We start from the raw sequence: 25,442 nt of genomic DNA on the forward strand, positions 1-25,442 counted from the left end.
GGTGCGGATTGCAGTTAGCAAGTGAGGTGGGTAGGCAGAGAAGTGGATGGCAGGTTGCGGATCGTGTGGCTCCTGCTTCCTGTGTTTCCAACCCGGCCGCCAGCGAGAATATAGTGAGTATATGACTCCCCTATATCTGTGGCTCCGTGGGTGTTCCTTTTTGGCCTCACCGTGTCCTGCGTTCTTATGTGGGGAGCGGGACCAGAGACCCCGCATGACACCCTGCATGACAGGAGGGCAAGAAAGGAGGGATGAATTGTGGAGCGCAGTGGATTTGCAGGGCAGCCCAACGAGTCCGTATGATACTGTCGTGGTAGCTACGTGTCATTATACGTGTGTTCAAATCCAGGAAGTGTGCAGCACAGAGTGACCTCTAATGTAAACTGTGGACTTTAATCAAAATGCATCAAGAGGGGGGAGGGGGTTCACACAATGTGAGGGATATAAAAGATAAACTTCTATGTATTACTTTGTCTTGTGCACCTGAAACTAATACTAAAAAAAAAAAGCAAGGAAAAAAAATGCATCAAGATTGGCTCGTCAGTTATAACAGGTTATCACACGAATGCAAGGTGGTAATAATAGGGGGACATAATGGAGTGCGAGTGAGGGACATATGGGAATTCTCCCTACTTCCCCTCATTTTTCTGTAAACCTAAAACTGCTCTTAAAAAAATAGAGTCTATTTGACGACAACAACAGAAAACTGGCAACAGACATCCTCTCTCAGTTTGGGGTACATAAAACTGTCCCTGAGCTGTCTACACATTGTTTCCTCTTGCCCGTGTCAGCTGGTGCCATGCTGCTCAACACCTGGGCAGGACGCACACTGGCAGGGAAGGACGCCCACATGGAATGGGTGGGCCGGGCTGGGATCCCTGGGCGCTAGTGCACCCCACGCAGATCTGCATGCATCTCCCTGTGTCATTCAGCCGGGGTCAGCCCCAGTTTTACAGAGCGAAGGAGATGGTGAGCAAACCACAGTTGTGATCTAAGCACGGGGAAAAGAACACAGACACCAAGTGCTCCATGCTACAGGAAACTTAGTAGCAAATGAGTAAATTCCTAATCCTGGGGGAATGTAAAATAAGGCAGAACCTCTCAAAAACAAGTGTCTGCGCTAACAGAGGCACCTGACACTGTTGACTTAAATATGAATTTAATGAAACAGGACATTATCACTGGATGTGTGGATCACGTTGGGACATGGCCTCCCGTTTCAACAGCCACCTCCAGCCACAATAGCGTATTCGACACCAGTGGGACACCTGGACCAGGTAAAGGAATTCATGTTTTCTGTTTAAAGAACAGCTGGAAGTGTCTAGAAATCCACTAGGTCTAGGAAACCACTAATGTCTAGGTTAGGAATGGGCGTGGGAGGATTTGGGCTGTGGACAGACCCAAGCCCTTGACGACACAGTCACGTGCAAATATACAAATCGACACATAACTCGAGGTCGGTAAAAATGCTACGGGTATGTACAAAGATGGACTGTCTTTGAGACTGATAATTGATTCGGTCTCTCCGTAAGTCTGATCACAAACTCTGCTCCGAAGTCATTTCAACGAAGATGGCAGGTGACAGCTTTAGAGGCCGCTGGGAATAAGGATTGTCACAGCACTTTCTGCAGGCTACGTGTTCTCTCCTGGGTGTTTTCAGACGTCCACCCACACGACTGTGCTGCTTGGGGGTAGCTGTCGGGTCACATGGGATGCTAGGTTTTCTTTTCTGCTGGGGTCCCGGATGACGCCTTCTTCGCTGTTGTGGAGTTTGGCTGAATTTTGTTTTTCGCGATGCTTGGCTTCTTCTGTTTCTGGTTGTTGTTTTGAAGTGATTTCAGCCCCAGCATTTTACAATACTTGTTACACTGGTGCAGTGCTTTAAACTGATCAATGAAGGTCATGGAACAATTGCCTTTAAATCCTTTGTACCTGTGAGTTTGGGTGGAAGGAAAAATAAGTGTTGAGAACAGGCCCTTTACCTGTGTTACAAGAAAAATTTTGAAAGGGGAAAATAATGGTGCATGGAAAATATCTTTGTTCCTCTTTTAGGTAAGAATGGCCAAATGGTTGACACGACTATTGATAGAAAACAACGAAACCTGTGGGATTCAGCAAAAGCAGAGACCCGTGGTCAAGGTGTATGAGTGGCAAGGGCTCTGAGCGATGACAGCTGTATCATTGCCCCTTTCCTCTTCTCCTAGTGACTAGTGCTGGACCATCTTGCTAAACATCACAAGACCTCGTGATGATCTGAAAGCTACCTCACCTCACCCAGAGGTTCTGGATCATGAATTCTAGAACTTTGGGGCTGGATGAAATGATTCAGTTTAGACCCTTCAATTTACCATTGAGTGAATTTAGGCTGGAGGTGGTAGGGCCAGCCTAAGCAAACCGAGCAAGTTAATGTGAGAGACATGAGGATGCAGCCCTCTGCGTCTTCCTCCTACAGAAGAGCTCTCTCCTGTGACACCTCGCCGTCTCCCCAGGAGGAGAAGAATCTGAGCCTTTGTGTCTGGCAGGCTGGCCTTCTGCCTTGGAGTGGACTCAGGGGCTGTTCCTTTTGGTTGGAACATTTAATACTCAGACTGTAGGTGTTTTTGCATCCCAGTCATGGTAGGTTAGTGTCCTTTCTGAATAGACAAGCCCCAGATCCCGTCTTCCTACCCACCTGCAGAGGAACATGGTCCATCAAGAAAGCTGGCCGAAGGGTAGTTGAGAGGATGAAATGAGAGAATCCATACAAACCACCTAGCTCAGTGCATGACAGTCAGTTAATATTGGCCATATTATTATTATAATTATCAATATTAAAAATGGTGCAACTGATGAGGCCTTCCGGTGGAAGGGATGTTGAAGCTGACATCAAAGGCTGAGGGATTTGCCAAGTAAAGGGGAGGGGCAGGGCCGTGCCTGGCAAACAGAACCGTTGACATCATTTGCAAGGCCCAGCACCATATAAAACCATGGGCTCCTTGCTCAAAAATCGTTAAGACTTTCAGGATGACAACAGCAGAACATGCATTAAACGAAGCCCTTCGGAGCGTGGGGCCCTGTGCGGCTGCACAGGTTGCACGCCCATGGAACTGGCCCTGCTGGGTGTGAGAGAGTTCTAGCCATGTCCAATTAGTAGAGCCAAACACAAACTGGCAAAAAGAAGTCTGTGATGCTGGCATCATGTTGAATCTATAGCTAATATAATTCAAGAAATGGGCCTCCTTCATTTGTTGGTAGAAACCATAAAGGTCAACAAACCTGGAATGAATGGGCTGGACTATGAGCTTTTCCCTCTGAAATCCAAGCCGGGTTTTAAGCTGTTAAAGGCATGAAAGCTTTCTTTCATCTCTGGAGCCAAAGCGCCAGTGAGCAGCTCCCTCCTGACACGTGTGTTACAAATCCAGCCTGCTCCCTCCTCCTCTTCCCTGAGAGGAAATGGTTCTACCCCTGGGAGTCCACAGTCCACTTTCTTGCTAAAAAAAAAATGACTCCGTTTTTAAAAGCCAAGCTCCCTCATTGAAGAAAAAGCCAGCCCGAGACAGGCGTCACATCTAGCAGGGTAGAAAAAATTCTGTTGCCAACCCTGTCATCTTTACATCTCTATCTCTTCGGGCAGGAGACCAGGAGAAAGGCTGAAATGCCAGCCTGACTGCATTTCCTTGGTGCCCCGAGCACTCCCAGGCAGGGTGTGAGGCCACCTGGGCCTGTATTTGTCAGTCGTGATGAAAAGCCAATCCCATCCTCCTCCTAGAGAAAGACCTCACTTGTCTCACCCGATTCCTGAGCTTCTCAGACAAACTAGGAAGATCATGAGGACGGGCAGGGCCTCCCTGTTTAAGCAAGTCACAGTCTTCTGTCTCAGGCTGCCTCGAGGCTTTGAAACATTCAGACAACATCTAGTCTCTGCAGAGAAAAATCATTAACTCACACTGTGAACTCCCAGAAAGTGCACCAGTGGCTTCTTAAGCACCGCCTGGCGGCCAGTGTGTAACACCGGGTAACAAGTGAGTCCTTATATAATGATTCCCACCTGCTGGAATAGAAAGGGATGAGTTTGGACAGAAAAGCAGGACTTATGGGCAGCCCAGCAGCATCTGGGAGCCCAGACCTCTGCCCGGGAATCTGGCGCCTTCTTTTCCTCCACGTCCCTCTTTCTTTAGAGTCCTTACAGAAAGCCAGTAAGGCATCAGAGACAGGAGCGGAAGTTCTACAGAAGACCAGTGTGGGCATGGTGAGGCCCTACAGGGAAGGCCGTTTACGCGGCCCTTTCTCTGCCCCCAGCGCCCTTCAAGCCCCAACTCAAGTGCCTTTCGGTGGAGCCCTTCTGGCCGTCTCTACACCACAAGAAGAAATCTCTCCCACCTGATCCCTGTATCTCTGTGAAAACTACATCTACTTCTCACATCTGCACAGACTATGTTCTCTCCTAGGACACTACTTTTGCCCCAAACACCTGTCCAGGGAAGGCTTTTCAACAAAGGTCAAGGGAACAAATGAATGGATACCAGCCCTGTCCTCAGAGCTACCTCATCTTGTCCCAGAGTCGTTCTCCAGATCACTTTTCTGAACTTCTCTTTCTCAATCTAATTTTGGACTCTCAACTTGGCATCTCAAGCAATACTGGACTTGCCTCCCCTCGCTCTCTGATGTATACATATTTTTTGCTACCTAGCGTCTACACAATTAAAAGTCTTTCTCCTTTCACAATTTGGTCCCTGTCTCAGCCAGGAATGCCTGGCTTCCACTTTGACCTCTGTTCCCTCAAACTCACAGCCATTGTCGTTGCCGAGGAAGAAAAGAGGGCAACATCCTTTGTGTTGTTAGATAAGTTAACCCAGAGTTTTTCAAAGGACACGAGTCCTCTGAAATTACACCAAGCTCTCCTAAAATACCATGCAGTGGGAAAGACAGGTTCTCCTGCTCAAGGCCCACCTTGCGTGCCACATGTACCAACTGTCACCCTCGGGAATGGAAGAGACCACAAATCTGGAGTATTGTGACATCTCTGCAGCATGACCCCCATTGCAGACGCTCTCCGTCTTATTCTTGTGGGATGTATGTACTGGGTTGGAGAGTGTCCCTTCCAAAGTCATGTCCTACCCAGAACCTCAGAATGTGACCTTATTTGGAAATAGCGTCATTGAAGATGTAATTAAGATGAAGTCATACATAAGAACGGGCCCTTAATCCAGTATTTCTGGTGTCTATATAAGAAGAGGAGTAGAGATAGAGACACGCAGAAAGAATGCTACGTGACGATGGAGGCAGAGATTGGAGCAATACATCTGTAAGCCAAGGAATGCCAAGCAATGCAGCAACCTCTGGAAGCTGGGAGACAGGCATGGAACACATTTTCCCTCACAACTTCCAGAAGGAGCCAAGCCTGCCAACACCTTGCCTGTTGGACTTCTGATCTCCAGAACTGTGAAAGTTCTGTTGTTCTAAGCCATCCAGCTTCTGGTCATTTGTTATGGCAGCCCTAGGAACCTAATACAATAGAATAAAGAAGAACCCTGTATTTGCAAACTCTTCCACACATTTCCATGTTTAGAAACTTGGGCTCTGTGGGATTTTACTAACTGGATCTTTTTATCCTTAACCTCAAATTAGTATAACTTTCTAGCCCATCACTTTATATTACTCTATCCGTCCCCCAGCTCACTATTTCCAGAAGTGGAATAATACGTCTATTCCACTGAGTGTTACCCACTGGAGGGTTTTCTTAAATATTTTTCCCTCTGGATGGGAGAGGTGCATACAAATTACCCAGGGATCCTGTTAAAATGCTGGCTTGGATTCAGTAGGTCTGGGGTGGGGTCTGAGAGTCTGCACTTGGTCCAGTGGTCCCACTTGGAGCAGCAAGGACTTAGACTGAAATGGCAATGACCTCAAATCATCCCTATTTGCTTTGGAAACATCTTTATATTGAAACCGGATCATGGTTTTTTCTTGAAATTGTGTCATACATTGTAAAATCACACTGTAGCATTTCACTTTGGAAGGTGAGGGAATTAGAGGGAGCTATTTATTTCCACAAGCCTGCCCTCACTGGACACAGATTTATTCAGTACAGGTATACCTCACTTTATTGAGCTTCACAAATGCTGCATTTTCTACAAATTCATAGCAAGGCCCTCCACCAGCAAAAAGATTACAACTCGCTTTATTACGATGATCGGGAACCGAACCCACAATATCTCCACGGTGTGCCTGTTCTTACTATGACATGAAACCGTGCTAGGCCTATTTCTCCTGCTTCAAAACCATTCCTCTGTCCTCTCATCTTGATCATGGATGGCACAGCCTTCCAGACTCATACAAAAGTCGCCAGTTGACAGCATGGCCGGCTTCCCTCTCAGCATATCCCAGCTTCCCTGGGAGATTCATTATCTCCAAACATACCGGGAGCAAAGCTGCAGAAACTTCCAGCTCTGGCTGTGATGAAGAAATCAAAGTTCTTGTCTGGCTTTATAAAGGACTTGTTTAAAGAAAACTAGGTGAGACAAGAATAACCTATAGAGAATTCCCACACTTTGGGAACCCTTTTAGAAGTAAGTCTACTTATAACACAAGTTAGTCTTGTGAACAAGGACATCCCTTTCTAAGGAAAACTTTATAGGGAAGGGCAACAAGGACATGCAATTGAAATAAACCCCTAGTTTGGGGGGGGGGTGTAAAATAAAGCTCGGATTGGATTTATGGACAGGTAGAACCAATTGTCACCTATGTGTAAAAAGAGAGGCCCTGGAAAGCCTCCCACCCTGAAATCATCGAGTATGCCTATAGTTCCATCAATCCTCTTCATTTCTTCATTCTTTGGGTACCAGCTATCTGGCAGGCATTACAGGGGATTAAGTGGGATTAATAAGGAAGGTGACCCTTTTCCAGAATCTGGCCATCTTGTAGGGAATTGAAAGACACATAAGCAAATAGTTACATTACGCTGTGATGAAGAACTACAGTAACCCAGGGGATGTGATTTGTCCCACTGCCTGGCTGGCTCTAAGAACATTTCACAGAGGAAGGAGAGGTTTGGGGTCTATCTAGCAGGGCGAACAGCATGGGCAAAGGTTCAGAGGACAGTCTGAGCAAGAGCAGGCATTCTGAGGAAAGGTGAGGCCAGCGGACATGTGTGGAAGGCTTCAAAAGTAATGCTATATAATATTTCCTGTGGGTTGGCATGTCTCAAAATATGTGCCAAGGAGCAATAGATGCCTTGAAAAAACAATAATTCTGTGGTGTAAGCACTGTGATGAATGCTACATAAGCTCCCTCCCGGCCCGCTTCCGCATTCGAAACACACGTCAGCTCTTCAAAGACTCTATGAAGTGCCACACTAACAAAACCACCTAGGGTTTCCCCAAACCATGTGACAACGGAAATCTTGCTATAAAAACCGCTTCTGTTAAAGTCAACTGAGCTGTTTGCGTTGGGGACCATTGTAACATAACCAAATATGTGTTTTCTAGAGAAGTTGTATTCTGAGGTTGTCTATCGGCTGAACTTCCTCCCCTTGGACAGGTGTGACCTTAGCACCTGACCCCCACAAACACCATGGGAACCCTCACCCAGCCTATCGCTCTCGCCCCCTGGTGGTGGTCCTTGCTTCCCGCCTTGTCCTGCAGTCTCCCACAGCAAACCTGAATGTTCAGTCAGGTCACCGTCACACAAGTGCTCCGACGTCTCCATCTCCCTTAGAACAAATCCCAGCTCCTTCCCTTGGCTCGCAGCCTTTCTGGTCTCACCTGCCCACTCTCTGTCCTTATCGCCAACCCCTCCCTCAAGCCTCGGGTTGAGCAACAGCCCCTGCACAGCTGCCTCCATGGACGCAAGCCCTGGCATTTTCTTCCCTGATATCCACCCGGCCTAGGAAAAAGCAGAATGCTGCAAGTTTAATGAGAGCAAAAGCATGCCCATGGTCTGGTTCTCTGGTTCTGCCGGCAAGGGCATTCTAGAAGCTCTGCAAACTTGCAAGGTTCCTGCTCTTACCCGCTCTCGTTGCTTGTGAAGGCAACCCCAAACCAGGAGGGCCTCTGTGATGTGAGCCCCAGGGGAAAGAGTGGAGAGGGGCCCCCAGGGAGTTGATGGAGAGCCAATCAGCTACTCTGGGTCCACTGGAGGCCATGAGTCACACCCCCACAGACAGGCAGAGAGCACATGGTCCTCTCCTTAATACCTAAAACAGAAACTGAAGTTGGGGACAAAGGGAACAAAGGATGGGCTATTGGAGATAAGACACGCGTAAAATAGGCAGTCTGACGTTCACCTGCTATCCTAAGCTCCAGAGCTCTGATTGCCAAAGGCTCGGCCTCATTTAAGCTGCAAAGGGGCCTCTCCCTTTAGGGCCACAGGTGAGAGCAAAGCGTCAGCGTTCCCACTCAGAAGGCAGGGTGAGGGTGGGGCAGAGGCCACACTTGAGTGTGTTCAGGATCCCACAGCGCTGCCTGCAGGGGGTCTTCCTTATGTGACAAGCCCTGAAATCCTCAGGAGGGGCTTTGGCTCCTCTGGAATGCCACTCCACAAGTAACCCCTCATTCTTTGCCTGTCCGTAGGCTCCTTCCCTCCGGCTATCGGACAGCTCTTTTAGACACACACACACACACACACACACACATACACACACACACACACCCCATTCCTTTTTCTAAGTCCCCTCTAGGCTTTATTTTTGTCTTCTCGTGACAAACAGGTTGAGTCCATGACGTCTTAGAGGCACACTCACTCCCTCTTCAATCCCTGTGACCTGGCTCCCCACCATGTCATTTTGCTTAGACTTTCTTAAAGGCGCTAATACTTTTTTCTGGACACTTCTGGCCTTTACCCTGTCTTATTCTCCTGCTCAGGTTCTCTGTGTCCCCTGGCTCTCTGGGCTATCACTTTCTCCTCTTTCATCCCCCACCTACTGTCTGCCAGGCTGTCCTGCAGGGGGCAATCTTGAGTTCATCACTCTTTCCAGATGTTCCTTCTGTTTAGATTTGTCTCTGAAGCCGGATGAGAAATGTCTGAGAGCCTGGCTGTGAGTCTCTCCGGTCCTGGGGATGGAATGGGCAGGGGGATAACTAGCGAGTAGTGTTGGGGAACAGCAGGAACCCCACGGCTCTCTAACTCCAGTCACTTCAACAGAAGTGTCCTTTGTAAGACTTTTGGGCAGAGGCCAAGAGACTGCCATGCTATTCCCACCCCGTGAAGGGGACGTGTCCTGCCTGACTCTTGGGCCCAGGAGACTCTGAATACACACTAAGAGCATTGCCGTAGTGTCAGCCTTGCCAAAATTGTGAAAAGGGGAAATGTTCCCTACATGGGCCACGAGACTTTCTTGGTGGCAAAGACTGGCCAAATACATCAGCCACCGGCTAACTAGCTCTACTACTTAATGGCTTGATCAGATTAAAATAGGATGCAGGCTGCCTTTCAGCATGAGTGACAATGGCAGCAGTGTGGGAAAGTTGGTATTTGGGTGTAAAAGTACCCTTTCTCAGGTCTTTTAGGCTTGCGAAACTGGTCTGACATTGGTGAATCACCTCTAGGTCTGGCTTCAGACATTCACTGTAGAATGTCCGGATTCTACAGTGACCTGGGCCCTGCCGTCAGCTGCACTTAAAGGAAGTTAGGAAATTCTGTTCCAACGTCCTTTGTTTCCTCCCCTCCTGGCAGATTTGTGCATTGCATTAAAGAGTCCGCCTAGAAGCACCACACACACACACACACACACAAGCCTGTTCTAGGGTTATGTTTCTTGAATATCAGATCCCACTTCCTTCCACTGCCAAGTTTTTTCAGCCCCTCCTCTCCAGGTATGGTGGTGTCTCGGGATTGTTTCACATCCCAGGTGGCTGTTACCCCACCATCTGCTCCTGGGTACACAGGGGCTCCAAAGTGGGCTGCTCTTGGCATGGAGGGCAGAGCGTTTTTTCCTGGAACTCAGCTTGACCGAACGTGGGGTCTATTTCAGTCTTTGCTCTTTTTCATGACTTGCAGAACTAGAGCTAAGCACACTGACGCCACTAGAGAATGCTTGCTGGAGGCAATTGTCCTCACCATGCGTCTACCTTGATATTTGGGCCCTTATCATCTCATGTGTGCCCTTCCACGGGAACAAGCCATTTGTGATTCTGTCCGGGGTTCTTCTGAATTTGGTTTCCATGTCAGGGGCACCTGACACCTGCCATGCATCCTTATGTCTCAACATCCTTTGTTCTAAAGGTAGAAAGTCACAACGCTGGGTGGTGGCCACACTGAGAGGCGACTTTGTGTCTAGTCATACCAATCCTATTTTTGTCCAGTGCTTATTTTCTGCGAAGAAATGTGCTCTGGGTACTTCTCTTTGTTTTACTTCGATCCAACAATGTGAAATGGACTTTGGAGGGGAGACGATAGAGGGCAAAAGTATTGCCTCTGCTGCCCTCTGATGGCTAACTTGCAACCTTGCCATTCCCCAGAAACAGCGGCTGGCCGGGGCGGGGTTCGCAGGACCCACTGTGACATGCGCAGGTCTGCTCGCCTGCAGGCACAGATTTATAAAGGTTTTGCTTTGGCTGGTCCGTTAAATTTCCAAATCTCCAGTTACAGAATTAGGCATTTTTCCTTCTCCCCCTCAGAGACCTCTCAACGGCTGAGCAATTTCAAATCAGAGATATGGTCAACAGTCTAGTTAGTGTCTTGGGTCTGCCTAGAAAACGGATTATTAGCTGTTGAAACAATCCTATTTGCCACACTTTGCAGTTTGACGCTTTTGTACTCAACACTGCCGAAAGACGATGGGTATGGAGGTACCGGTAATGCATTTCCAGACATATTTATATTGCTGGCTCCAAGGAGAAATATTACATACTTGTGTTTTAGGGACCATACCACCAGGTAAAGTTGCATTCAAATAAGTAAGTCACGACAGTTGCCTGTTTTCTCTTATGAAATTAGAAGTAACTGTTCACCCTCAAAATAGACCACATCCTCTGACTTTACTAAACAAGAGAAAAGTCGGGTGGCATTTATGGGGGTTTCAGCAGCCAAATATATGATCCAGATTGAGACACAGGGAATATTTTCTTTAAATGACCCAATGGCTCCTCTTGCTGCCAAGTATCCCGAACCCTGCGGACCAAACAGGGTGGGCCCTAAATTTGGGAGAATTTGTTTTTCTTTCTGTTTCAAACAATACAGAATATTGTTTATCATTATTATCATTATGAATGATTCTTAGAACAAGTCAGATTTGGCTTCTCGTTGCTTCTCTGTTCCATGCCTTGAGATCTTTCTAAAGTGGTCAAGCGCCCATATGTAATGCTGTCTACACAGAGCACTGCTTCTTAAGACGGCACCCAGTCCCCAGGCTCCCTTTCCAGCACAACTCTCCCTTTCCAGCATGGACGCATTAAACATACACAGGGTGCTTGCTAAGAATAAAGAGAATGTGCTTAATCAACGTTTAGCCATCAGTCTTCTCTCCTGCTTTCCAGAAGCCCTCTGAGGCCCTCCCCAACCTTTCCTTCCCCCATTTGCCATTGCTTCCCACCTGACCTTTTTTCTGCCTGTCTGCAAGCTGCCTCTGAACTTGAACCTTTTCCAAGTCTCTTCCCATTGTCTGAACTCCGTTTTGCAGTTTTGGCTTCCACTGGAGAGTTTCTTCGATCAAATCTGTCCTCCAAACCTTAAGGACCTGCCCCTTTTCCGGGGAAGGCTTATTTCATGCAGGGCCCTGCCTGGAAGCAGGCTGCCTCCTTTTTCTGCACTGCCTGCTCCTCACTTGAGAAGTGAGAAGGTCGGATGTGGTTGCTGGTTTTCACGCCAGAGCAGAGAGGTTTCCAGGGGCCTCCCAAGACATCTCCCAACCACCCTTTGCACTCCGATCAGAGGTCCCCCTTTTATCAGTTTTTTAAACTGGGATTCTAAGAAACATTTCTTTGGGGGGAAAAATTGTGACTTAAAGGAAACGTTTGAAGAAAAGTTTAAAACAAAATGGACAAGATGATCTAATATCCTTTCCAAAGTTCTCGATGCTTCAGAACACCCTCTCTCGCCCACCTCCTGCTTCCTGACCACTCCGTGGGTGGGAAGACAATAAGTAACACTTTATAGACATTTTGCCCTGGGCTCCAGCCATCAATTCTTCTAATGGGTCTTGGGCAGCTGTCCCAGGCCAGAGAAATCACATTAAAGCTGAGAACAAAATCAAGGGATCGGATTTCTTTTTAAATTAGGAGAAAAATGTGATCTGGGTTCCTGGATGTTGTTGAGATGCTTTTGAAGGATGTCTTAAATAATCACTCTCTTAAGCTTCTCTTAGTTTTTAAAACTTCTTGGGCAGCTTTCTGCTGTGTTTTGGTAAAAAGTTATCTAAATAATGGTATAAAATTTGAGCACAGGCCAGGCAAATTCCTATGACAGCACAAAGCAAGGCTGCCACTAGGAGAATCAGAAGTGGCAGGATCAAGATCTGAACCCGTCTTTCTCTAAAACCCTGCTCTCCCCTCTGCATCACACGTCCTTCTGATGTACTCTCTTCTCCAGCCCAAGGCCGTGACCAAATTCTGGTCAGCACTGAGGATGGAGCATGGAGATAGTTCCAACACGAAAGTTTATTATCCTGAGCAGTTTCTGAAAAGGAAAATACCCAAACTGCATTTTTCTAAAACCTTTGGCAGTCAGTGAGAACTTCGCAAATCAGACTTATTGATCTGGTGGTTAAAAGAAAGAGTGGTCCCCCGTGCACTTCCCCCGCCTGCAATCCCTCTACTTTTCTCCGTCCTTCAATAAGGTCGGAATCCTTGTTAGCATCCTTGTTAAAGCTTTGCTGACGTCCATGGTCTGAGATACCTGGAAGCTCGCGTGGGTCAGTCGTTACGAGCTAGGAGAGTAACCTGTACTGGTCACACGTTCTTTTTTCTGTATTTTCACGCTTTCACATGTGGGGAATGCTGGCCCTGGAGGGACTGCCCCTCCCAGGGCTAGCCAATTCCTGGAGAGTAAATGACAGACCATCTAAAACACCTTTCATATGCAAACTAACCAGCCAGGAGCCCGCCCCCACCACCTCCTCTCCTGGCTCTCCCCTCAGAGCCACTGCCCGCTCCCTAACCAGCCCCGGGCAGGTACCAGACGACTAGGGACAGCCCCTACACCCCGGAGCCCACTGGAAATGTTCAAAGGAGACAATTTTAAGTTTGCTTACCCTGCCTCACCCATTCCTTCCCACAGAAACCACAATGATGGCTCTTGCCTCATTTTCCCCTCACTCCTGCTGTCTGATCCACACTGGTGCTTCCCGGTGTGCCCCCACCCCTCCCAACCCATGGCTGGCATGCCCCCTCCTCTGGGGAACTGAGAGCAAACTAACACTTCGGTTGCAGATGTCTCCTGATCTGTTGGCCTCAGCATACCTGAACAATAATAATACCTACATTCAAAGCAGAAGCCATTCCTTCTGGACGGCACTCACCCCGTTGCCGCCTCCTTACACACGGTCTTAGCTCCTGGGAACAGCAGCAATGGGCAGATGTAAACCGGTAGCACCCAGAGCTCTGTTTTCACCAAGAACCACGAAGAGCTTGCGTTCTCCTCAGTGGTGGTCAAACAAGGCAGTGAGAGGCACTGTTTGTTAAAGAGACACCCCAGCAAACTGGGATCGTGCCATCTAGGCATGCCGCCCCCTGCCCCCCGCCCCAAAGCAAAGCAACACCCTACACATGTTAGGCAAACAACCCAGGTAACTAATCGTAGCTCTTCCAGAGCCATTTCCTCCTGTAACCATCACCATGGAAGTCTGGGAGCTGCCTAAAGGGGTACTTGGGGGAAAATATGCTAAAGATATGCAAACTGCATTTACTGCGCTCAATTACAAAGTAAATACATATATACCCATATATATATATATATATATATATATATATATATATATATATCTTCATTCTAATAATGAAGATATTAAATGTAGAAAAACGGAACGTTCATAGTTAAAAGGAATCCCAGTAATGCTGGCATTCTGCCCCCCCCTCCCCCGCCCCCAGGACTCCTGTTAGTAATTAATCTTGAAATGCCTTTGCAGAGTTCTTGTTTGTTTCAAAGTTAGGAAACAAATTGTTTCCCTGGGAGAACCAAGTCCATAAATGTTTTATGTAAGTGAGAGAAATGAATTGAATTCGTCCCAAGAACATTTGTCACCCTCAGTTAGGACAAGAAATCTGCTTTGCCCACATCAGCCAAACAGTGTTTGCCCAGAAGGTGTTTGGAAGCCCAGAGTTGAAGGATAAGATGCACTTGACTTTTTTTTTCTACTCACCCTTTAGCTAAGGTTGCTATGCCAACGTCAGTTAACTTCATTCCTACACCTATAGGAAGAGAGAGCAAAGATGGAATTTGTGTTACCCTGGGCTGCTCAGAAAGATCGGACAATCTATTCACTGGGGTAGGGGGTAGTGACAGCCCGTCATCATTTCCCTTCCTGCATAAACACACGCTTTCCTCCTTGTTTCCATCAGTGGAGGCCTCTTTCTGTCAAGGCTGACACCCTTTCACACATGTGTCCAGCCTGATGGGAGGGGAGTGGGTAGGGCCGGCCTCTGACGCAGCAGCTCAGGGCAGTCCTGCCTCTCTAGGGTGGTGGCTATGGGCACTTGCTCCAACTCAGTCTCACCATTGCAACCTAGTGATGGGTCTTTGATGGCCGGGCACGGGGTGCACAGCGCCACCCCAACAGTCTTCCCGCACCTGCCAGACCCAGGCCTCACGCTTGCTGTTGTTCCTCTCCTCCCTTTGACTCTTGTCCTACCTGTGCCAGGCGGGGATGGCTGTCTTCCCCAAGGCCAACAGGTGATCTGCTCCCTGAGGGCCCTGGCAGCATAGAAACCGGTCTGGGCTGTGGACATAGGAACGAGCATCCTGCCTAAGCCAACCCTGAGGTTTGACCTGATGGCAACATAGTTTTCATGGGTCCCCACTCCTATGAACATTGTTTTCTGAGGCTTAGGGAAGGCTGCTAATGGGTTAATGCTCCGATTCAGGAGAGTCTCCCTGGAGCAGAGGAAAAATACAGGCCATGCGGCTATGCAGGCTGGTTCACCAGCCAGAAGCAATGAGCCCTGCTCTTCGGCAGTGCACCTGTGAGCTGAATTAGACACGGCACTTTGGGTGAGCCAGTGAGCATTTTAAAAGCTTCTTTCACAGCTGGCGATGAATCCATATCATTCTTTCAAAGCTGCTAACAACGAGAACATATGTAGAAATGCTTCACATAGCTTTTATGATAGGGACTGAGCTTTAAAAAAAAAAAAAAAAAAAAAAGACACCAGATTGCAAAAGCCCTCTTTGGACATCTTGTTTCGTGGAAAGTTGTGTTTAAAAATCACAGCTCTAAGCTGCATGGAAGTCCAATTTGAAAAGTCACTTGGCACAGGGTCTTTGAACTTGGGAATTGCTTTTTATGGTTTCTCACAATTACCAGCTGTCACTTACAGTTTAGAAAAATAGAATATAATTTTTAAAAGGAAATGTCTCTCTCTTGATTTAATAATTTGCCAGCAATTCCACCAAGGTTATTAAGGGTCTCTATAGGATAATAATTTAAATTCTAGTGTGCAGCTATTAGACTGAGCTGGGGTAATGACCATCAACGGGTTGTTTCTGGTGGAAGGAAGGAAGTAGGCAGCGTGATGAGTTCATTCTCCAGGACTTGAGTGCATGGGGCTTTTGGGTGACAGCCTCTAGAGGTCTAGCCTCTAGAGCCGCTAGAGGTCTCACCATTGTGCAGACCATCGGGCCAAACCCCAGCCTCGGCTTTCACCCCTCAAACCGGCAGGACCTGCCACAATCCTGTGAATAAGCAAGGGGAGGGGATAACGTTTTTAAGAGTCTGAGGAGGTAATGGTCGAGTTTGGGTTTGTCTCTTTTATTTAATCCTAATTCCCGTGTCTCAGTAAAATTATAAAATATGGATATTGTCTAGAGAATGGATGTGCTCTATTGTGCCGTAATGCCGATGACAATAGAAAGATTTTTCCCAGCAGCAGCAGAGGGCAAATAAACACCATTATGAAACACAATGCCACCACATTAAACCACACACGTCACTTACAGAGAGATGTAATATTCCACTAGAGTTGTTTACTAGTGCCTGGAAATGAAACTAGCTGTGCATGAAGCTCCAGGGTGTTACTTTTCAGTTGAAGGATTATATTTAATGCAAAATGAACTCTGAAGGAGTAAAGCTGGGGGAGTATTAACAATTGCACAGCAGAGTCTGTTGAGACCATATTTTGGGAGTGTGTAGCAGGGAAGAAGCCTCTTAAAGCCAGCAGGTATGGCTGCCTTCAATTTGCAGGCCAGTCCCATCTGCAAGACTGCAGCGTTGCACTTCCCTGCTGGTCTTCGGAGAGTACCCAGCGGGACCCTTTAACTTCAGGGGACACTTGGAAATCTCTTGCCAATTTGTAGATTTGTGAGTGAGTGCAAAGAGCTTGGGGTTTGGAGTCAGAAATCATGGGTTGGAGTCTTGGACCCCTCTGCTTGTTAGCTGAGTGACAGCAGGCAATTAAATCCCTGTCTTTGGGCCTCTGTTTTCTCATCTGGAAAATAGGGGTCATCATATCTTCTTTGCAGGGTTATTTTGAAGATTAAACAAAAATCACAGGAGAAAATATGTGCAAACAAAAGCTAGTACAATCCAAGTAAGGTCTGTAGTCTAGTTAATGAGATTGTGCCAACACCGATCTCCTGGTTTTGATAATGTACTACAGCCTTGTAAGAGGTTAGCAGTAGGCGAAGCTAGATGAAAGGGATGTGGGGACCACTCCGGACATTTGTGCAATTTCTTACGTCTATGGTTATTTCAAAATAAACATTTTTTAAAATAGGGAACACTTATTATGTGTTAATGCTTCGTTAAATATTTCACTATTTAGTATTTATTTCGTTAAATGTTTTACCCGCTCCATCTTGCAAAGCTGAATCCATCTGGAAGCGAATCTGCCGACTTAACTTGTGAGTGAATGACCCCTTATGAGTGAATGACCCCCAACCTTTGACCCCACCCCCTTCCCCGGGGTGGACGCAGGAATGTGTACAGATATTTCTGGCTAGTCACTGAGTTTCCGTCACCCCTTCCTCTGGGGCAAGGCGCCCTACATGTTACCTATGTCTTCGGTCATCCTGGCCCAGGGCCTGCTGACATCGGGCCTGTCAGCCTCCCCTGACCACCCATGCACTCCTCCCGGAGCACACAGGTCCATCTCTGAGGGAGGAGGAAAGGAGATGGCCTAGGAGGGGAAGGCAGCAGAGATCGGTGTCTTGCCACTGCCCGAGACAAGCATTTCCTGTACGTGAGTTCCCTCTTACATTTATTAACCAACAAGCTGGACTTGTCTGCCTCGTTCTGTGGTCTCTCAGCTCCTTCGGCATTTGGGGGCTGATTTGTATACCCTGCCTTTTCACAGAACACTATGTCACGTGATCCTCACAATAACCCCCTGTGCAAAGTGCTGAGGTGCAGAAAGGTGAGTAATCTGCCCACGGCTACCGGCTAGGCAATTGAGGAGCAGGGGCAGAACCCAGAGGCAGTCTTACTTCTCATCAGCGTGTTCTGATCTTATTGAAAGGTCTTATACGACAATGTCTGGCATTTAGTAGGCATCCAATTATAGTTCAGATGTTTCTTACCAGCCTGATTATCTGGGAAGGAAAAGGAATAGGAAATAGAAACCCCCTGTGGCAGAGCTGGTGGGGCCCCACCCACTGCTCTCACACTGACCACTTCCGTGCACACTGGCCCACCTCCAGGTGCCACCACTGGCGTGTCTTTGCCTGAGAACTTTCTCTAATCACAGAAGGCTGCTTTGCTCAGCTTGGCTTGCCCATAAGTAGCTGCCAAGTGCAGGCGAGTTAAAGCCCCCACCAGGAGCAGCGTCGCAGTGGGAACTAAAGGAGGCTGGTGTATAAATACGCCTCCTCCCTCACTCCTTGGGTACAATCATTCTGAGAAGTGTGCTTTGCAAAGGCTCCCAGAGTTCCCCCAGCAGGCGTGAGCTTCAGGTGCCCAGAGCAGTAACTAGCTGTATTACAAGGTACCCTACTGGCTGCCTTCCCTTTCCCTGTTACACTTCTCCGCTTTCCTATCAGTGTTTCCGGGGATCCCCCCTCCCTGAATTGTGTGTACTTGGACATTGGTGTGTAGTAAAGGATTGAGCTCGCTCAAAGAAAGGTTCAATCCTTGCCCAACTCTTGAAAGGTAACTTCCCAGCCCTTGGAGTGTGCTGCTCGACAGGAGTATTTCTGTCTACCTGGGACCTTGGGCCATGTGGTATCAGAAGGACATCTGGAGTGGCTAGAGGCTAAGGTCAAGCTCAGCAGCAGTCAGTCATGCCTATGTGATGGGCCCCAATATAAACTCGCATACCAAGGCTCAGGAGAGCTTCCCTGGTTGGCAGTTCTCCATATGTGTTGCTTGCTACACATCCCTGCTGGGACAAGTAAGCATGTCCACATGACTCCACCAGGAGGGGACAACTGGGAGCTCCCACCTGGATTTTGCCCCATGCCCCTCCTCCCTTTGCTGATTTGAGTCTGTGTCTGTTTGGCGTAGTAAACCGTAACCATGAGTATAAAGGCTTTTCTGGGTTCTGTGAGTTCTTCCAGCAAATTAATGAACCTGAGGGTGGTCTTGGGGACCCCAAACTGCAACGCGTCTCAAGGCTGTCTCTGTGGGAAACCTAAGTGTGACATCTCCCTTTCATACAACAAACGTATTCCTAAAAAATGTGCATATAAATTGAAAACATGCTGTCAATTCATCAGGAGAGCTTGAAATCTAAAGTCATTGCGAAAGACCCTTTCACCTATTAAAAATGAATTATCACATCTTAATTTATCTTTTGGCATTTCCGGGCTTTCATATGTGCTTCTGAGTCTATGCCTGTTGAGGACATAACAATAAAGTCAATCTTTGGTGGCCTATTATAATGGGAAGGCATCATTGGCATGAATTATTAAAATGTACTTTACATCTCCATTGGCTGGTCATTTTAGGCTCCTCTGTCACTCCTTGTTTCTGCTGAAACATTAGTAACACCTCCTGCTGGTGAAGATGCTTACGGGAACCCAGCAGACGGCCCTCACCGTCACGCCCCACCTTCAGGAGTATTCCAAGCCCACAGCACCCCCAGAGCCTGGGGCAAGCTGCTTTCCTCACCTTGCATGTCCGTGACCAGGAGACAGCCACCTGTTTTCTGGTATACCCAGTGCTGGAAGGTACAACACTTCTGACCAGCCTCTGATTCCCTTCTCAAGAAGTTGATTTCCTTCCCATCCCTAATAGAGTATTTCACAAATTCTCCAATCAGCTCCTCCTCCACTGTTGCATATGGGATGTTGTTCTCAGGTCGATGGATAAGAAAAATAGGAATGATCCTGGAAGGGAAGAGAATATGGGCACACGTCACCTTCTCAGAAGGAAATACTGGGTGCGTTCTATCTCACCTGGAGTAGCAGGGAGCTTCAGAATAAGCCCGGGTTCCATTAGATTTAGACTAAAAATTCCCCAGTGATTAGTCAATGGATAAAAGGATGTGTTTCTGTTTATTTGTCCCTACAGTTGGTCAGAAACTCTTCCTTGGGATGGAGTTTAATTGCTCATGTATAAATGAATGTCTTATTATCGTCACATCTCAATGACCCATTGGTCACGTGACTAAATCCATCTATCTATCCATCATATAGACAACTTTCCTTCCTTCCTCCCTCCCTCCCTTCCATTCAGTCAACAAATATTCATTCAGTGGCTTCTAGTATCAGACACTCTTCCAGACGCTGTTCCAGAAAACAGCAGCAAAGAAAACAGGCTCTGCTCTCATGGAACTTACTTTTAAGTGAAGGAGACAGACAATAAACAAGTAAATGGATAGTTCTACGTGCTGTGTGACAAAACAAAGCAGAGCAGAGGAGTTAGGTAGTGCAGGGGTTGGGGAGGGGCTGCTATTTTATTTAGGGCAGTCAGAGAAGGCCTTGCTAATAATAAAGCACATTTGAGCAGGATCCTGCAGGAAGTGTGGGTAAAGGGGCATGAGGATATCTGTGGAAAACTCCTCCAGGCAGAAGCAACACCACATGGAAAAGGCCCTGGGGCGGGAGCATTCAGGGCATGTTGAAAGCATAGTGAGGAGGCCAGGGTGGCTGGAGGGCAGTGAGCACGGGGAGATGGTAGTAGAAGAGTGAGGACAAGGGAGGGTCTGGTTGGCCATTTAAAAAACTCTACCCTTTGTAATGAATTGGATGAGAAGCCATTGGAGGGTTCTGGGCAAAGGAGTGACATGATCAAACTTCTGTGTTCCAGGGATCATTTTGCCACTTGGTCTGGAACAAACTGTGTGAGGGCAAGGGCAGAAGCAGGAAGACCAGTGAGGAGACTCTGCAATAATGATGGCAGCTGGAGTGGAGAAGTGATCGGATCCTGAATGCATTTTTCAGCACTAATCCATTCAGTGTCACACCATCCTTGCTGATGATTTCATACCAGCTCCACTCGCCTCTTACCATACCTCCTCCCCCAACCTCACTGTTAGCTGATGACTTTGCTTCCTGTTTCATTGTGAAAACTGAAACAATAAGAAGAGGACTTCTAAAAGCTGCCATCCCGCATATTGCTACCTCCCAAGGTCTGCACCTATATCCTCAACCTTTCCACCCTTTCTGTGGATGAACCCTCCTTGCTCCTACCTGAACCATCTCTTCCACTGTGCCTGGATCCCAACCCCTCTCAAATACTCAAGGATATCATTCCAGCAATTGTTCCCCACTCTCTTCCATTAATTTCCCCCTCTACAGAGTCATTCCCAATGGCATAGAAACGTTGCAGGATTTCTGTACAGCATGTTGACCCCACAGCCCACTTCAACTACTGACTCATAGTTTGCATCAAAACTCAATTCAATTGTAGACTCACTGTCTCCAATCCCTCCCCTCTCGTTCTCTCCTGAACCCACCCAAAGAGGCTTTCCCACTAAAGAAGCTTTGGTCCAGGGCACCATGTCACTGAGCCCAGTGGTCTCTTCCCAGCTCTCATCATACGTGCTCTCAGTGGCACTGGACACAGTTGATCTCACTTCTTGTTGAAACACCTACCCATGGTTTCCAGGAACTTACTTCCTCTTGCTTTTCCTCCTATTTCCCTGGGTACTTCTTCTCTGTCTCCTTTGGCGGTTACTCCTTTCTCCCCAAACTTGAGACTCTCGCATGCCCTGGGGCAGCTCTTCTCTCTCTGCACACACTCCTTAGTGACCTCCTTGCTTTAAGTACAATGCGTATGTCAACCATTTCCACATTTATATCTCCAGCCCAGACCTCTCCCCTGAATTCCTGACTCACGTTTCTAGCTACCTACACTCCATCTTCACCTGATGTCAACAAGGCATCTCAAATTGAACACAGCAAAAATTGTACTACTCATCTACCCCAAACGCCTACATGTGCCCCATCTGGGTGACTGGCAACTCCACCCTTTTCATTCAACAAATGTCTACTGAATAGCTTGTGGCAGAATCTCAAAAACTCACCGGGGAAGTGGAGATGAAAAAGACAGAGTTCCTGCTTTCCAGGGCAACCACGGGAGCACCTAACTCCTACCTCCTAACTAATAAAGACAGGCAGACTTTCCAGGTGTGGTGTGGCCAGACTTGAGTTGTAAAGACTGTATAGAAATAAGCTGGCAGAGTGGGAGGCAAGAGGGTGGGGCATGCCAACGAGCCCAAACCCTCTGGGTGCCATTTTGAGGACTCATCCCTCCATATACTGTCACCATTCATGTGTTCACAAATTCTCCCACAATAAGGAAGAGGAAGCGGTTTGGGATATCAAAATGTCCTAACCCATCTTCCAGTCAGTGGCATATTTGCTGGGGTGCTGATGAAGCTAAGCTGATTAAGCCCGTGTGTGAAAAGCCCTTGTGCAGGCTCTTTCCAAGTCCCTGCATAGTCTTTATATTCATAATCTCGTGTTCTCTTCCTTAGAGAGGGCCCCAAATTGTGTATGAATCAAGCCGCACAAAAGGTGGGCCTGCCTCTGCCAGAGGGCACTGCAGTTCCATGCGTGGTGGACTGGTTACCAGATTGGCCCTCTTCCTCCTTGAGAAGAATTTCAGAGGACCGAGACTGTGAAGAGGGGGACTAGAGGAGAAAGAGAACGGGGTGAGTTTTTATAATGCGAAACCGTGACTCGCTCCAGATTGCTGTCTTAGGGTATTACACAGAAAAGCAATTATATATTTTCCTGTCTTATGTTAATTTTTCTTGAAGTTGCTGAGAAATGTTTGGTATTAAATAAATATGTTAGGCCCTTCTTGGTAAAGAGCAGAAAGTATTGGACTTTATACGTGGTATGTCCAACATATTACCGCAAGGAGAGTATTTTTCCCATTGTGTGAGTTAACGGGGTCAGTGTAGACAAGAATTCCTTCCTTCTTTCTTCTCTCAGTTTTTACCGATGTACATGAATGACTCCTGTTCTGAAATTTCCAACATGCAGCCTGTCTCTTTCCCCTTAAGCATGCACATGTGATCGCAACCAAATAAACAGACCAGTGAACACAACCTCCAGGCACCCTAAAATTTGCTGGGATGAATAAATATTTAGCCAATGAGTAGGTAAAAGTAATCAGTGTGATTTATCTCTGTAGGATTCTGGGAAGTGGATACTACGTTCTTATAATCCTGGTCACCAATTCACTCTTTGCTGACACAGCACCACATTTTATTTTCATCCTAAGATTAATTGTTTGCAATAGTCTCATGTTCTCTTATGTTTGCTTATTGTTTAGACACCATAATATCCATGAGAATAGATACCCTTTCTTCTCTACTCAACATGATAGATACACTTATTGAATACATCCATCCCTCTTTCCACATATACATTTATTTAAAGAATATTTATCAAATGTCTTTCTGTAAGCCTCTGATGACAGGATAGCAGCCATGTGTGCCCTCATAGCTTACAGACAGAGAGACCATTTGAAATGCTTGTCCCACTGGTCTTTTTAACCTCTCGTCAGTCCAGGCCCCCCCAAGTTCCCAAAAAGCCAGAGGTGGAAATACAAGAGGGTAAACACACTTACTCTGGCACTTCTCCAAAGCCTTCCAGAGGCTGTGCTTCAGCAGCATATATCTTGGCATAGTATCTGGCAGTATTTTGAACATAGCATTCCTATATCACCCAAACACATGGGAAAAACAAGTGATTAGAGGAAATTCAGAGAGCTGCTCAGTAAAGCTAATCAGATTTCCTAATAGAGAACAAGCCAATGGATTCTGAAAGCCATCCCTTGGTCGAGGGCACAGAAGCAACAATTACTGCAACCTAGAGTTGTCTACTTGCAGAGGAGCTCTGAGACCTGAAGAAACTATCCAAGTGAAAGTCAAGTGGTCTCTGGGGTCAGGTGGCCCTGAATTATAAAATTTGTACAACCACATGGCTGAAGTTCATCCCTGAGCTAAGGGGTCTGGCCCCTCGGCAGGATGTCAGATAAAGCTTGGGACCTGCTGGGTTTCCCATGAGTCTTCCCATCTGAGGTTCTCCTTCAAAGGTATAATATGAGCTGTAAGGAAGCACCTTGACAAGGCTTATGGAAAGCAAATTGGATTCTGCTTTCCACTCTGTCGTCCCTTTCTAAGAGGGAGTCTGGATGCCGGGGGATTTTCCACAACTGGGCCAGAAAGTACTTGAGATGGAAAGAATACTCAGTGAAAGAAAAGAAAAAGAAGGGTGAATTTGGAGAAGAATGAAATACAGTTGGCAAAATTCTATACCCGGAGAAGATGGCTGCCTTCGTGAGCACCAAGTACCACATGACACGGCCACATCTGAGAGAATCATGGACGCTTAATGCTTGGGAACACCCAAGGCAGTCATCTAAGTATATCTAATCTACTCATTTTATAGGTAAACATTTTATAAAGGCCACCTAGTTTGGAAAAGAGCCAGATCCAGCTCTCCTGAAAGCTTAGCCCATGCTGATGTCAAGAGTGAAATACATGGACCAACGTGGGAGGGGGAGTCAGGGAGAGCAGCTAATGCTTTCCTCCTCTTCCCTCTTGCCTCAAGAGTACTGTGATTCAATAACAGAGAGACGTAGGAACTCAGCGAGAGATGAGGTCACTCATAGTTTATGGGCTGACATTGAACCAAATTCAGGAAGACAGGAAACAAGACAAATGCTTCTGTCCTGCCCTTCTAAATATACCCCACCATCCCTCCTCCATCCAAAACAAAATGCTCCTTATTTCAGCTGTCCTTGGGGATCCTGGCATCCAGTCGAGCTTAGAATCCCCACTTTCTATGTCATCCTGTGTCCAAGTAGATCCAAGGCCTCAGCGATCTCAGGGAGCTTCTTAGAAACCAAAATGGTCTCAGCCCAGGTCGGAACTGGTGAGATGTCTCCAGACGTAGGCTGAGTCCCATCTGGCTGACACGAGGCCAAGAAATTATTCCCTGGAACTGAGACGGGATTCCCAGCAGTCAGCCTTAATCCAGGAGCTCCCTTATAACCACACCCCAAAGGGAGAAAATACCGTCTTGGAGACACTCCCATCAGTTCTGAGTCTGATTATCAGGGGGTCCCTCTCACACCTCAAGTGACACCTTTAGGGCAGGTGGACCCACCTGGGCAGCGAGATTGTAGTTCCTCTGGACGAGCTCATCGTTGTTTCTGGTCCCATAGGCAACGGCGTTGTGTACCTTGAGCACGCAGGCGTGGCCGGGCTGGAAGACGGGCAGGAGGCCCTGCATCACTTTGCTGCGGAAAGCTTTCCGGTGGACGCCTTCTCCGAAGTGCAGCTCCTCCGTGGCAATCTGACCTCGCAGGCGGTCCCCAAAGTAGCTGTCACGGAGGAAGTCTTCTTTAAAGATGAGCTGGCTGAATTCAATCTCTTCACATCCTAAAACATAGCTCACTTTTAGCTGTACACCACGTCCCCTTCCGTGACCCAAATCCTGCGTCTCATCTTTGCGCTGTGCCTCTGTTGGGAGGTAAGCGTGGTTTCCCCTTTCAGGTTCTACAGGTCAACCTCGTCATTGTCCCTATGGAGGAACACTGGTGCGCCAAGGGCAGGATCGGGGGATATCGGAAGGTCAGGGTGAGGCCTCAGTGGATCAGATAGGAGGGAGGGAGATTGGTTGGAACAAAACTGGGGAGACTAGGAAAATAATTTTAGACATATTTGGAAAACATAAGTAGAACCATGAAAGAAAATTAAAGGTAAATTGAAAAAATGGGTGAGGTGTACAAGAGGGGGGACGAATAATAAGCTGTGATTGATCCATGTTTCTCAACCTCTTTTCTCATCCTTTTTAGAATTTGTTTCTTAATTGTTCCCCATAAAACTTTAATACTGCAGATGTACTGTATATCTGCTTATGTACTGTATGTATATCTATGCTTTATACACAAAAAGAATACGTTTTCTTGCCTCCCC

At 47.2% G+C, this 25,442-nt stretch overlaps 1 protein-coding gene across 2 annotated transcripts in view; it reads right to left on the reverse strand.

The window, feature by feature from the left end:
• Positions 1–1,153: 1,153 nt before the first annotated feature.
• Positions 1,154–25,442, reverse strand: part of ALPK2 (alpha kinase 2) — a 138,211-nt gene continuing 113,922 nt past the window's right edge. For both annotated transcript variants that reach the window (XM_033087439.1, XM_033087438.1), the window contains 5 exons: positions 24,631–24,905; positions 23,087–23,175; positions 19,172–19,389; positions 14,273–14,321; positions 1,154–1,932 (listed from right to left, as the gene is read on the reverse strand). In XM_033087439.1, the coding sequence (XP_032943330.1) occupies positions 1,716–1,932; positions 14,273–14,321; positions 19,172–19,389; positions 23,087–23,175; positions 24,631–24,905 (848 nt within the window). In that variant the 3' untranslated portion in view covers positions 1,154–1,715. The remainder of the gene's footprint in view (positions 1,933–14,272; positions 14,322–19,171; positions 19,390–23,086; positions 23,176–24,630; positions 24,906–25,442) is intronic.

Source organism: Rhinolophus ferrumequinum, chromosome 19 (assembly GCF_004115265.2).
Source record: "Rhinolophus ferrumequinum isolate MPI-CBG mRhiFer1 chromosome 19, mRhiFer1_v1.p, whole genome shotgun sequence".
Classification (NCBI taxonomy): Eukaryota; Metazoa; Chordata; class Mammalia; order Chiroptera; family Rhinolophidae; genus Rhinolophus; species Rhinolophus ferrumequinum.